The 14649-nt window shown below is 66.2% G+C and overlaps 1 protein-coding gene across 1 annotated transcript; it reads left to right on the forward strand.

The window, feature by feature from the left end:
- Positions 1–858: 858 nt before the first annotated feature.
- Positions 859–14358, forward strand: CPNE7 (copine 7; the record flags this gene model as incomplete). Its single annotated transcript, XM_080644954.1, has 15 exons — positions 859–1035; positions 2585–2767; positions 5298–5372; positions 6244–6318; positions 7448–7531; positions 8073–8162; positions 8254–8352; positions 8614–8700; positions 9072–9131; positions 9917–10050; positions 10591–10645; positions 11820–11871; positions 11935–12068; positions 12863–13099; positions 13798–14358. The coding sequence occupies 15 exons, from the start codon at positions 859–861 to the stop codon at positions 13912–13914; spliced, it is 1659 nt and encodes a 552-aa protein (XP_080501080.1). The 3' UTR covers positions 13915–14358.
- Positions 14359–14649: the final 291 nt, after the last annotated feature.

Consider the following 14649-nt stretch of genomic DNA (forward strand, 5'->3'; position numbering starts at 1 on the left):
GCTTTGGGCAGGTCTGTGCCCCACTTTTAGGCAAAAATGGGCAGAGAGTGTGTGGGGAGGTGGTTTCGGCCTCTGCCCACAGCCCTTCACCTGTCAGGACCGGGTGGTGGGGGGTGAAGATGGGGCAGAGTGGGGCCCCTCCCATGGACCCAGACCTGCTGCCCTCCGGCTGGCTGTGGGGGAGGGTGTGGAAGGGACCCCACCCCCTCGCCTGGTCAGACTCTGGCCCTCAGCCTGGCACCCCCAGGACAGCAAGGGGCTGGCCCTCCTCTTGGGCAAGTCCCACCGAAGTGGCTGCCAGCTCGTCTGTCAGCAGCCCCAGCCCGGCAGGCGCCTGGCACACAGCAGCGCCCGCTGAAGGCTGACTGAGGCCTGGGATCTGGAGATGGGCGCGGGCTCAGGGAGGGCGCAGGGACTTGGTGCTAAACCGGCCGCTGCGCCCTGGCTTCCTGCCTGGAGGGGCCCCGGCCCAGGACACCTGTGGGGCCAGCGCCGTCCAGGAGCCGCCCCCTCCCCGCACCCCGTGTCCTGGGCGGGTCCCAGTCCAATCTTCGGGGCACCCTCCCCTGGGCCAGCCTTTCCAGCTGGTCCCGGCCCAGGCCCCCTCCACTGCCCGCCCCCCCACCCCGCCATCACACACACCCCGCCCAGACCCCGCCCCTCCACGGCCCGCGCCTCCGTCCCGCCCGCCCCCGCCCGCCTCAGTCCCCGCGTGGTGGCGGCCGTGGAACCGCGTGTGCCCGCGCCGGGCAGGGACGCGCGGCCACGCGGGGCCGGGCCATCTTTAGCCCACGGCACGGCGCTGACCAGCGGGAAGCGGCCCCTCGGTGCGCGCAGCCGGTCCCCGGCGCCGGGAGCATGAGCGCGGGCTGGGTGCGCGGGGCGGCGGTGGCCCCCCGAGTGGTGCCGGCGCCCTGCGCCTCGAAGGTGGAGCTGCGGCTGAGCTGCCGGCACCTGCTGGACCGCGACCCGCTGACCAAGTCGGACCCCAGCGTGGTGCTGCTGCTGCTGCAGGCGCAGGGCCAGTGGGTGCAGGTAGGCGGCGGGGCTGGGGGCGCAGAGACCCAGGGCGCGCAGGGCGGGGCATCCGGGAGTTGGGGTGCACGGGGTCGGGGTGGGGTGCACGGGGTCGGGGTTACCAGGGCTAGAGAGTGGGCACCAGGCGGAGGGAGTCGGGCGGGGCTGGACTGGACGCGGAGTTCCCTGGACAGAGGGGGCGCTGAGTGGGGTCCCGCAGGGTCCTGAGGGTGCGGGCGGGAGGCTTGGCTGCGGGCGCAGGAGGGCGGTGTGGCGGGTGGGGCGCAGGAGTGGGACTGGGACGGCGGGTCCCCTGCGCGGGGCAGCCAGGAGCTCCGCTTCGTGCCGGGTCCTCCTCCTCCCGCAGAGGCGCCGCTGCGTGTCCGGAGCAGGGAGGGGGCGGGGCTCCCGCCGGGACTGGATCCAAAACCCGGTCGCCCCTGGAGAGGTGCCCTAGCCGCTCGCCTCGACCCTGGAGCGACTCTGGGGGACCCGCCGAGGCAGCCCGGGGCCCGGGTTGGGATCGCTGGGGCCGCCTTCGTGCGCCCCGTGGACCGGACTCGGACGCGTTTTCGTCTCCCCACCCCGGGTTCTCCCCTTGACACTCTCGGGTCCTGAGGGTGGGTCCCCACGGCCCGGCGCCCCGTCACCCGGCTCAGCCCTCCCTTTGGACGGGTCACAGCCCTGGGCGCTCCGCTTTCTCAGGCACCATCTCACGTCAAGGGGGTGCTGGGGGGAGGGGGGGCTGGTGTTGGCTGCAGGAGCTTCGGTGGGGGCCTTGGAGGGGACCCCGCTCCTGAGGGGGCGAGCTCTGAGCTTCTGCAATCTCTCCTCATTCTGCCCCCCGCCCCCCCCCCCTTCCTGGGGCTGAGGAACCCCAAGGTCACCCACCTCAGGGGTGAAGGGCCGCTCAGCCCAGGGTCTACTAGCAGTAGGGGTGCTGGAGGGGGGGCGCTGGAGGGGGGTGCAGGAAGGAGTCCTGTGCCCCAGCCCCCCCCCCCCTTAGCCCTTGTGCCTTGGCTGGGGCGCTGCCTAATGCACACACTCTTTTGGGTGCGGGAGCCTGTGGGACCCCGAGGGCCGCACAGAAACCCACCGACAGGGGATTGTGCTGGGGGTGGGGGGCGAGTAGGATGGAGGAGAGAGCTGGACCCGGAGCCTCTGTGCCCTCCGTCCGAGCCCCCCTGCCTGCCCAGCTGGTGCTGGGGAGAGGTCTCTGCTTTGGGTTTGCCCAGCCCAGGTTCCGGGGCTCCGTCCCTCACTCAGAGAGCTGAGCCTCAGTTTCCCCATCCTGATATGGGGATGGAGCCGGCCAAGGCGGGCACGAGACGAGGAGGTGCAGAGAGGTGGCTGCCCATGTCCGCCAGGGGTCCCCTTCATTTCAGGGAGGGAGGTGCCCAGGGTCCTGGTGAGCTGGGTCCTGACGGGTGGGCGCAGGTTGGGCAAGGGTCTCCCCAGGGCGTGGCCTGGGAGCCAGGCCCCCAGGAGAGGGCGCCTGAGGGCGGGGGCCGGGGCCGGCTGGGGTGGGCCCGGTGGAAGCCCCGCGGCCCGCTCCCCGCTGCTGCAGGTCGACAGGACGGAGGTGGTGCGGAGCTGCCTGCACCCCGTGTTCTCCAAGGTCTTCACGCTCGACTACTACTTCGAGGAGGCGCAGAAGCTGCGGTTCGAGGTCTACGACAGCCACGGGCCCGGCAGCCTCAGCTGTCAGGACGACGACTTCCTGGGCGGCATGGAGTGCACCTTGGGGCAGGTGGGCGCCGTCCCCGCCGGAGGGACGAGGCCGGAGGGGCCAGGAGGGCAGGACGGCACCTGGGCGGGTCCTGAGAGCCGGTGCGATGCCCGGGGTGGCGTGGGCATGGGCATCGCCGGCTCCCGCGGACGAGCATCCTGGCTCTGCCATCTCCACGGCTCCTTTTTTTTTTTTTTTAATATATTTTATTGATTTTTTACAGAGAGGAAGGGAGAGGGATAGAGAGTTAGAAACATCGATCAGCTGCCTCCTGCACACCTCCCACTGGGGATGTGCCCGCAACCCAGGTACATGCCCTTGACGGGAATCGAACCCGGGACCCTTCAGTCCGCAGGCCGACGCTCTATCCACTGAGCCAAACCGGTTTCGGCTCCACGGCTCCTCTTTACAAGCTCCTTAGGAGTCGTTCTTAAAAATGTGCCACTGACACTGGGTGACGCCTTCGTGCGGCTCACACTCAGAGCTGCTGGCCCGTCTCCCTCCTGCCCTGCCCCCAGGTTCCTTACATCCGACCAGAGACGAATCTCACAGGAGGAGAGAAGCACGGGGTTTTTCTCTATCGTTTTAAAGCAAATTGCCTAGTTCTGCAGCTGCTCTTTTCACCTCCACGGCACGAGGGGGCCTTTCCACACCGGCCCGCGGGCTCTCCCCGGCCCTCTCTGTGCAGAGGCCGGCTTAGCGGCTACTCATCCAGCCCCACCAGCAAGGGGGGGGACCCGTGTCCCCTCCCTCCCCCATCAGTGTTAACAAGAGCTCATGCCAGGCGGTGCCCGCACTTAATGGCCCAGGAGCCCTGAGGGGCACCGGTATTTTCACTGAGGTCTGATTTACATGCAGTGGGGTATGTAGACTTGAAGGGTTGAGACGGATGAGTTCAGACAGTTGTGCACACCTGAGCATCCCCAGATCACGCAGGTCCCCCCCCTCCTCTGCAGCTGCTCTAGAGCCTCGTGTCCATAAATCACACGGGGTGTGCTCATGTGGGTCCTGAGTCTTTTACACAACGTGATGTCTGTATGACTCATCCCCTCGCTGCCTGGGCGGAGCTGGTCTAGGACACATCTTCTGTCACCCATTTCACAAAGGAGAGGACTGAGAATTAGGAAGGACATGGCCCCAGGAAAAGGCATCCGGGCAGCATGCCTCCCACCTGCCATCATTAGCACGGAAGAGGACAGCACACACATGTGCGTATGTGAACACATATGTATAAACATGTGATCGGGCATGTGTGCAGAATGCTTATTTACACACATGCACATGTGTGTGCATGCACACATGTGTGCACAAACATGTACAGATACCCAAATGTGGGTGTGTGTGCACATACATGCATGCACACACGGGTGCAGATCCATGGACACGCATGTCTGGATGTTCACATAAACTTCAGACAACAAACACGCCCATTGAGAACCTCCTGCCTGGCATCCTCCCTGGCCGACTGCCTCGGACTGCCCTGCCATCAGGGGCGTGACAGTCAGTGGTGGAGGGGGCAGCGGGGAGAGGATGGTTTCACATCCCAGCGCCGTGACCTTGAGGGAGTCCCTGACCTCTGCCTGAACCTCCTCCCCGGGAAAGAGGGGCACTTAGAGCGCAGCCCCCTCGGCCGCTGTGGAAGCGTGGATTTTAACGGCACAGCAGGCCCAGCCCAGGCCGCACGCAGGCAGCGCTACGGCCACAGCTACCCGGCCAGCTGCCCATTGTCCCTGGTCGGAGCGCCCGGAAGGGAAGCCCACAGTGGGAGAGTCCGGGGGGCCCCCACGAGGCCCCGCACCCCGCAGAGAGCTTTCCCACCCCTGGGCCTGGCTTCTCTCTGCACAGAACGTTCCCGAGGGCTCGGCAGCTGCCAGCAGGCACCCTGATGGGCGGGTGGGAAGATCCTGTCTCCTGTCTGGACTCAGGCTCTTGGCCATGGTCGCCCAGCTCGGGCCAGACAGGAGCCAGCGTGGGGTGGGTCAGGTGAGGCTAGCAGTGTCAGGGCCACCCTCACCGTGGCGAGAGCTGAGGACACCCAGCCACCTGAGGCTGCCCTGGCGAGCAGGTGGCCTGGCTGCATATGGCATCCCTGGACCACCTCACTGGCCCAGTGCAGGGCTCATACCCTGGTGGGGGAGGCAGCCGGGGTGGGGGGAAGGGCGAGACCCCAGGGAGGAATCTCCTGCACGGACGGGCAGGAGCGTGGAGAGTTGGCTGCGTCCCCAGTCTGGCTCCTGACCCTGCACCACCCCCTCCCGCCAGCACGGGCCGTGGAGCCAGGCCTGTGGACGCCAGCACGTGGGCCTACCAACACGTGACCCTGGGCAGTCTCTCTGAGCCTCAGTTTTCTCCTCTGATACATGGGCGATGGGGGGGGCCATGAGGAGGGGAATGAGGGTGACGGGCAGAGCAGGTGGCAGCCACAGAGGGTCAGAGAGGCGTCAGGCGGCCGAGCGTCTCTGGAGAGGGCCGTGGGTGGGGTGAGGAGACAGGGAGACGGGGTCTCCCGGGCGGCAGCGGCCGACCCCTCCCTGACCTTGCTGACCTCCAGATTGTGGCCCAGAAGAAGGTGACCCGACCACTGCTGCTGAAGTTCGGCAGGAATGCGGGCAAGTCCACCATCACGGTGAGGCCGCCCCGCTTCCCGCCCGGTCCCGCCCTTCATACCTGAGCCCGCCCTCGCCCTGGCCTTGCCCTCACCGTGACCCCGCCCTCGCCCTGGCCCAGCCCTCGCCCTGGCCCTGCCCTCGCCGTGACCCTGCCCTCGCCTTGGCCCTGCCCTCGCCCTGGCCCCGCCCTCGCCGTGACCCTGCCCTCGCCATGGCCCTGCCCTCGCCCTGGCCCCGCCCTCGCCGTGACCCTGCCCTCGCCCTGGCCCTGCCCTCGCCCTGGCCCTGCCCTCGCCCTGGCCCTGCCCTCGCCGTGACCCTGCCCTCGCCGTGACCCTGCCCTCGCCGTGACCCTGCCCTCGCCTTGGCCCTGCCCTCGCCCTGGCCCCGCCCTCGCCGTGACCCTGCCCTCGCCCTGGCCCTGCCCTCGCCCTGGCCCCGCCCTCGCCGTGACCCTGCCCTCGCCCTGGCCCTGCCCTCGCCCTGGCCCCGCCCTCGCCGTGACCCTGCCCTCGCCCTGGCCCTGCCCTCGCCCTGGCCCTGCCCTCGCCGTGACCCTGCCCTCGCCCTGGCCCTGCCCTCGCCCTGGCCCTGCCCTCGCCCTGGCCCTGCCCTCGCCGTGACCCTGCCCTCGCCCTTGCCCTGCCCTCGCCCTGGCCCTGCCCTCGCCGTGACCCTGCCCTCGCCGTGACCCTGCCCTCGCCCTGGCCCCGCCCTCGCCGTGACCCTGCCCTCGCCGTGACCCCGCCCTCACCCTGGCCCAGCCCTCGCCCCGCCCTCGCCCCGCCCTCGCCCCGCCCCTGAGGGTCCTGGGGGAAGATGAGAGCAAGGCCCGGGCTGCTCTGCGGACTGAAGGGTGGGGCGACAGCTGTGGCCTCGCCTGTGCAGGTGACAGCCGAGGACATCTCCACCAACAACGGGTACGTCGAGCTCTCCTTCCGGGCCCAGAAGCTGGACGACAAGGTGAGTGTGGGGGTGCCCGCCCGGGGCTGGGCTGCAGGGCGGTGAGAGCACCCCCAGCCCAGCCTGGGCCCTGCCTCAGGGCCGCCGCCCCTCAGACGAGGCCCAGGACAGACTGGCCTCGAAGACACAGGGGATGCGTCCTGTGGGGTCACGTGGGGGCGGCCGTGGCGGCGTTGTCTCTGTCATGGCCGCCAGCCCCACGGCGTCCTTTCTGCCGAGGGGGAGCGGGTGGTGTTGGCGGGAGGGGTGCAGCCAGGGTGCTGGGGGCCAGCGAGGGCTCCGGAGCAGTGGTTCCCGCGTGGGCCACGCCCACAGGGGGGCAGTTGGATGTTTAAGGGGGGCCATTCGAGGAGTTACTCACCGTGAATTTTTTGCCTTTCTTATGGTCCTAGGGGCCTCATATACGGCACATAAACACACATTGTGACGTCTTTATGCATTTCAGTTCTCTATTATGTTTTGAAACTTTATGTGCTGTTTTTCCCTATCACTTTGTATTATTATTTTTTAATATATTTTATTGATTTTTTACAGAGAGGAAGGGAGAGGGATAGAGAGTCAGAAACATCGATGAGAGAGAAACATCCATCAGTTGCCTCCTGCACACCTCCCACTGGGGATGTGCCCGCAACCAAGGCACATGCCCCTGACCGGAATCGAACCTGGGACCCCACAGTCCGCAGGCCGACGCTCTATCCACTGAGCCAAACCAGCCAGGGCTCACTTCGTATTATTATTTTTAAACCATTTCTTAGTGATTTCTTCCTCGGCACGTCCACACTGTCCTTCCGTTCTTTTCTTTTTCTCTTTCGTGGACGCCATGTGCTTTGGAAGCTTCGTTAGACCGAGTTAGTGACGAGGCGGAAGTTCCCTTTTTGTATAAGAATTCCAGGTTCGGGGGGCGGGGGGTGTTAGAGATGCTTAGGTGGGGCGTGGCCAAAACAGGGCTGGGAGCCGCTGCTCTGGAGGTCAAGGGCAAGGCCGCGGGCATCTGAGACACTCCCAGGCGGGCCGTGCCCTCCCCGCGGTCGCTGGGGAGACAGAGAACTGGGGGTGCAGGCGCAGCCGGGACACGGCAGAGAGGGCTGGGCCTGGGCTGGGCTGCGCCCCACACCCTGCTGCTCCCCAGGACGTCTTCAGCAAGTCGGACCCCTTCCTGGAGCTGTACCGGGTCAACGGCGACCAGAGCGAGCAGCTGGTGTACCGGACGGAGGTGAGGGCCCCGCAGTCAGTCCCGCAGGCACGGGGATGAGAGGACAGCGGACCCGTCACTCCCGGCGTCCCCTGAACCTCAGCACCCTCCATCCCCTGTGAACAGGGGGCTGGCAGGCGGGCGTGGAGCCGCGCTGTGAGCATTTAGGGATTGTTCTGTTGTCGGGCCCGGCAGGTGACCGCGATGAGGCGCATTTTCTTTATAAGATAAATTCATTTCAGCTTTTTAAAATTATGGATGTCAGAGAGGAAGGGAGAGGGGGAGAGAGAGAGAAACGTCCGTGATGAGAGAGAATCATGGACGGGCTGCCTCCTGCACGCCCCCCGCTGGGCATCGATCTATCGAGCCTGCAACCAGGGCCTGTGCCCTGACCGGGAGTCGAACCCTGACCTCCCGGTCCATAGGTCGGCGCTCACCCCCTGAGCCACCGGCCGGGCCAATGCCAGCTTTTAGAATGAAGCTATGAAGGTGTTTCCCCACGGGATGGGGTCCCGAGACTCAGCTCTGGGCCTGAGGCAGCACCCCCCTCCGCGACCCCCAGGTGGTGAAGAACAACCTGAGCCCCGTGTGGGAGCCCTTCAAGGTGTCGCTGATCTCCCTGTGCGGCTGTGAGGAGACCCGGCCTCTGAAGGTGCAGACGGCCCTCGGGGCAGGCGGGCAGGGGCTGGGGGACGCCAGGAGGGGCCCCCGGGGCAGGCGGCTGAGGGGTCCGGGGTCCGCAGTGCCTGGTCTGGGACCACGACTCTCGCGGGAAACACGACTTCATCGGGGAGTTCACCACCACCTTCGCGGAGATGCAGAGGGCCTTTGCCGAGGACCAGGTGAGCGGAGGCTCCGGAAACGGGGTCCTGCCCCCGCCGCGAGGGGCCGCTGGGAGCAGCAGCCACAGGAAGCAGGTGGGCGCGGCCCTGCGCCCCGGGTCCTCCAGGAAAGACCCACAGTGACTCCCTGCACCTGCCAGGCGCACGGGCAGGGACAGTTGGGAAACCCCAGCCGGGGCGCGGCGTTCAGGCCACCGGCCCCTCAGGGCGGGTGTTGGCACTGGCACTCGGGTGGGGGTCTCTGCGTGTCCCTGTGCCCAGGCCCAGTGGGAATGCGTGAACGCCAAGTACAAGCAGAAGAAGCGCCATTACAGGAACTCCGGGGTGGTCATCCTGGCCGACCTGAAGGTGAGCGCAGCCCCTGCCCGCAGCCCCGCCCACCTGCCACGGCAAGGGGCGGCCCCACCCCCGAAGCCCCCCATGGTCAGATGGACCCTCAGGGCCTTGGTGATGCCTGCTGGTCCCCAATATGTGGGGGAGGAAGTGATCCCCAATATGTGGGGGAGGAAGTGATCCCCAATATGTGGGGGAGGAAGTGATCCCCAATATGTGGGGTGGAGGGAGGGAGAGACAGGAGGAAAGCAGGAGCAGGTGCTGGCACTCAGGCAGCCTGAGGGAGGAGGGACCACCCTGCCTGCCCGCAGCCCTGCAGCCCCAGCCTCAGGTTCCCCGGGGGGCGGGTGTCCTGGGCAGGCCCTGCTGACCCCGCTGCCTGGAAGTTCTCCAGGGTTTACTCCTTCCTGGACTACATCATGGGCGGCTGCCAGATCCACTTCACGGTAAGTCCACAGGACCCTCCAGGGCCCCCTCCACCCAGCCGGCCAGGTGCACCCACCGGGCGGGAGTCAGCACCCAGGCCCCGCAGCTCCCGGGGGCCCCTGCCCACCTGGACGTGGCTCAGCGTTGGTCTGGCACTCAGGACAGACCTGGAGACAGCGAGGCCCTCCTGCTGGGCCTGGAGGCCCTTCCCTGGGAGCTCAGTTCTTCCTGGGCCTTTTCTGGGCGTCCCCTCGCTGTGCAGGGGAACTGGGCACCTCGGGGGGGACGTGGCCAGGACTCACCCCCAACAAAAACAGAGGAACAGATGTAACAAGTGAGGCGAGGACTCAGGGCTATGGACCCAGGACAGCGGGGTCCCAGCACCAGCTGGTGTGGCCTGGAGAACCCAGTTCCCTCTGTCCCCTCCCCCAGTCTCCATCCCCTCGCTTCACTGAACCACCCAGACCCACCTGAGGGGTGACTGAGCCAGCGCCTGGGGCCCGCAGCGCAGGGCTGGCTCCTGGAGGGGGTGGTGGGGAAGGGGGGCAGCTGAGAGGTGCCAGGCCCAGCCCAGCCCTTCCCACTGCCTGGCCCGTGGGTCCAGCCAAGGTGGCTCTAGGGTGCAGGAGGCACCGACTGGTGTCCCCACAGGGCCCCTCCCAAGGCCCCGGAGCCACTCCGAGGTTCCCCCTGGCTCAGTGGCTCCCCGAGCCTCAGTCTCCCTTACCTGTCAAGTGAGGGGTGCAGGAGCCCATCCCAGGCCAGGGGGGGAAGGGGCTCCGGGGTCATCGCAGGGTCCCCACAGGTGGCCATCGACTTCACGGCCTCCAACGGAGACCCCCGGAACAGCTGCTCCCTGCACTACATCAGCCCCTTCCAGCCCAACGAATACCTGCAGGCCCTGGTGGCCGTGGGCGAGGTCTGCCAGGACTACGACAGGTGCGTCCTCCGGCCCCAGCTCTGGCCCCGGCTCCGGCCTGGGCCATGGGGTGGGCATCACCGACGTGTCCGTCCGTCAAAGCGGCCGCCCAAGGCCGGGCGTGCACGGGCCACGGTTGGTGACAGCCGGCTGGGGTCCCAGGTGGAGCGGGGTCAGAGACGGTGTGTCCACGTGGGCTGGCCTTCTCCAAAGGGTCCCATTCACCCCTCACACAGACACCGGGGCTGGGATCTGCGTCTACTTCACTGAGCAGTAAACTGAGGCCATGGAGGGGCAAGCTCTTGTCTGGGGGGTCCAGCGGGCAGGAAGCCAACCTTCACCGGGGTCAGGCGCCTCCCTAGCAGGTGCCAGGCCTGAGCAGCGGTGGGAGGAGGTGGCCCCGGTGGCTCTGTCTCCACCTGCCTGCACCGGGCCTCCATTTCCCCAGGTCGGCCCAGGGCCTGGCTGGCTTGGAAAGGGGTGGCACAGGGTTCTGTGAGCCCCACCCCCACCCCAGGAACCAGGAGCCCTCCCTGTGTGACGGGCCCCCTCTCTTCCAGTGACAAGAGGTTCTCCGCTTTGGGGTTTGGAGCCCGGATCCCTCCCAAGTTTGAGGTAGGACAGCCTGGGGGCCGGGCCCTGGGCGTCTCCCTCTGTGCCCCGCCTGGCAGAGAGAGGCCATGCTGGGTCCTGGGACCCCTGGCTACTGCCCCTCCGCTGGGCACCGCTGCCATGTGACAGGCCCGGGGGCCCTGGCCTCCCAGCCAGAGGGGCTGACCTTTGACCTTTGGAGGCCGGGAGAGGGGGGACATTAGTCTGGAATCTTCTAGTTACAAATAACGGTCCGACTGACTTAGGCAGAAAACCATGGTGGGGGCGGGGGGCGGGCTGGTATTTTTTTTAAATATATTTTTACTAGAGGCCCGTTGCAGGAAGATTCCAGCAATAGGGCTTCCTGCGGCGGTCTGCTTCCCTCCCTTCTCCCCCACCCCGCCTGCTTCCCTCCCTTCTCCCCCACCCCGCCTGCTTCCCTCCCTTCTCCCCCACCCCGCCTGCTTCCCTCCCTTCTCCCCCACCCCGCCTGCTTCCCTCCCTTCTCCCCCACCCCGCCTGCTTCCCTCCCTTCTCCCCCACCCCGCCTGCTTCCCTCCCTTCTCCCCCACCCCGCCTGCTTCCCTCCCTTCTCCCCCACCCCGCCTGCTTCCCTCCCTTCTCCGCAGCCCTGCTTGCTTGATTCTCCGCAGCTTCGCTCCCTTCTGCAACGCTTGGCTTCCTTCTACGCTGTCTTCAGTCTTCGCTCTGCTCCTGGATTTGCAAATTAACCGCCATCTTGGTTGTGTTAATTTGCATGCTTGCTCCTGATTGGCTGGTGGGCGTGGCTTGTGGGCATGGCGGAGTGATGGTTAATTTGCATATTACTCTTTTATTAGGATTGATTTCAGAGAGAAAGGGAGAGGGAGGGAGCTATAGAAGCATCAGTGATGAAAGAGAATCATGGACTGGCTGCCTCCTGCACGCCGCCTACTGGGGATTGAGCCTGGAATTGGGCATGTGCCCTGACTGGGAATCGAACTGTGACCTCCTGGTTCATAGGTCGGCGCTCACCCACTGACCATGCCGGCTGGGCTGCACTGGTATAATTGGAAATGCAAATCAGGGACTCAGGTCCCGATGGATCCAGAGGCTGGAGTGATGCCCAGGACCTGTCTGTGTGTCTGTCTCCCAGTCGGTGAGGCTGTGAGGTCCGGGGAGGGCAGGCAGCTGACAGGTCCCTTTTGTGTCCACTCAGGTGTCCCATGACTTTGCCATCAATTTCAACCCCGAGGACGACGAGTGTGAAGGTAGGAGTCCGAGGGGCGGGGGGCGGCGGCTGCCGAGGGCAGGACTCACGGCCTCCCCCGCAGGAATCCAGGGCGTGGTGGAGGCCTACCGGAACTGCCTGCCCCGCGTCCAGCTCTACGGCCCCACCAACGTGGCGCCCATCATCTCCAAGGTGGCCCGCGCGGCTGCCGCAGAGCAGCGCACCGGGGAGGCCTCTGTAGGTACCTGGGGCGGCAGCACAGTGGGCACCGGGTGCATGAGGAGGCGTGGGTGCCGTGGGGAGACAAGGATCAGCATGTGTGAGAGGGGCAGCCAGTGCAAAGATCGGCTTCTTTTTTAAAAAATATATTATTTATTGATTTATGAGAGCAAGGGAGAGAGAGATAGAAACATCCATGAGGAGAGAGAATCATGGATCACTTGCTTCCTGCACGCCCACTACTGGGGATCGAGCCTGCAACCCGGCATGTGCCCTGACCGAGAATCGAACCCTGACCTCCTGTTTCATAGGTCAATGCTCAGCCGCTGAGCCTCCCAGCCAGGCTTGTCTTCTTTCTGGACCGTTTGAGAGCTGGCTCACCTCCTGGCCGCCCCCCCAAAATTCTCCACGTACAGCCGCTAAGCTCCCTCACCCCAGGAGGGCCCCTCTCTGAATTCTGTTCCTTGGGTCTCAGGGTCTCTCCACCGGGACCTGCAGATCCCTGCTCTCTGGCCTCAGACCTGGGTTCAAGTGAGGGGTCCTCTGCCTCAGCCCCCCCATCTGCAAGAGGGTCACCCCAGCATCTCTGGGGGTGAAGATGGGTGACATGGTCACCGGGTGTGCAGGGCACAGGCCCGGACTCACCGGTTCTCGTGTACATATCATGCTTCAGCAAAAACATCCCAGAAAAACCCAAAAACCACGGCGAAGGGGTGTCTGCAGTCACCCCCAGGCCATCTGGGGGTCTTTCAGGGGGGCTGCCTCCCCGGTCAAGCCCCCAAGTCCACCAGCCCATCTCCCTGCATCCCCAGCAATACCACATCCTGCTGATCCTGACGGACGGCGTGGTGACCGACATGGCGGACACGCGGGAGGCCATCGTGCGAGCCTCCCACCTGCCCATGTCCATCATCATCGTGGGCGTGGGCAACGCCGACTTCACGGACATGCAGGTCCTGGACGGGGACGACGGCACCCTGCGCTCCCCACGCGGCGAGCCCGCGCTCCGGGACATCGTCCAGTTCGTGCCTTTCCGGGAGCTCAAGCACGTGAGTGCTCAGGACAGGCTGGGGGGTTCAAGGCCCCGGCCCGGAGGCACCCCCTGTCCCAGCGACGGCGGCAGGTCCCCCTCAGGCGGGGCCGGGAGAGACGGGCGCCGAGTGGACGGAGCCGGAGCCTGTCTCCTCTCCCCGTCCTGAGTGGGACCTGAACCGCTTGCAATCACCCGAAAACCTGTCTGTTATGAAAATGTCAAAGCTACACCTAGGGGGCACTGCGTGTGGCCGGGAGTCCACATGCGTGTGGCCGGAGTCCGCGTGAGCACACGCACAATCTGTCACGTGGACACGGGCGGCTTCCCTGGGGAGCGGGGGGCGGGGGGAGAGGGGCGGAGGGGGGAAGCTGGGCCGTGAGGCTGCCTGGCCTGTCTGTCTGCCTGGTCCACGTTCTCTCCTCTCGGTGGCTGGCGAGCTGGAGCCCGCTGACCCAGGGGAGGGGTCCCGTGAACATATATGCCACTCAGGGCAGGTGCCCAGAGCCCATCAGCTGTCACTTGAGGTGTCGGGCATCGCAGTCTCCTGTTTCAGGATGCACCTGCTTATCGGAGGCTCACCTGGCCCCCAGGTGAATCCTGACTGTGGTCCCCTAAGCGGCTTCCACACCAGGTGACAGGCAGAGGGCTCAGGAGCATGAGGCTGGGGGACCAAGGACCAGGAAGCCCCCGTCAGCAGGTGTCCCCACCCCACAGGTGTCCCCCGCGGCGCTGGCCAAGTGCGTGCTGGCTGAGGTGCCCAAGCAGGTGGTGGAGTATTACAGCCACAAGGAGCTGCCGCCTCCAGGCCTCGGCCCCCACTCCACCCCATGAGGACCCCAGAGAGGGGGTGCGGCCAGGGGTGCCTCCTGTCTCCAGCACTCTTGGGGTCCCTTAAACTCCCCCTGACCTCCCAGAAGCCTCCTGTCCCCCAACCGCCCAGGCCCACTCATCCTCTGGGGCCCCCCAGGTGGAAGGATGAACAAACCCAGGCCCGAGGAGACCCAGAAACAGAAGCAGAAGGGGTGGGCGGCTGGCGGCAGCCCCCACACCTGGCCCAGCCCAGGAGGGGCTGGGGGACTCACGGTGCATCTGGTCTTCGTGGGGAGGGGCCAGCAGGCAGCATCGGTCACAGAGACACCGGTGCCCCCAGGCCCAGTGGTCAGATTGCTCTTTGCCAGCCCTGCCCCCTGCTGTCCCTTTCCTGCCCCTGGTCTTAGGGCCCTCCCTCAGCACCTCAGCTGGGCTTCGGGGCAATAAAGTATCACCTTTTCCTGCAGCAGTTTGTGCATTTACTGCCCCTGCCCCCCCCCCCGTCCACCCCACCCCTGCAGCCGAGACTCCCCCCACAGGAGGGGCGGGGCAGGGAGAACCTGCGCCTTCCAGCCCTCACTCCGGGACAGGGAATCTTCTAGACTCAGGCTCCCTGGGTCCTTCCTGGACTGTATGAAGGGCCCTTCCAGGAATGCAAGGGTGTCAGGAGGCTGCACCCCGGGGAGGGCCAGAGGGTGCAATGGCTGCCCACCCTCTGAGCGGCCGTCCCCAGGTGGAGAGGGGCTGCCAGGCAGG

This window comes from Plecotus auritus, assembly GCF_963455305.1.
Source record: "Plecotus auritus genome assembly, chromosome: 10".
Taxonomy (NCBI): Eukaryota; Metazoa; Chordata; class Mammalia; order Chiroptera; family Vespertilionidae; genus Plecotus; species Plecotus auritus.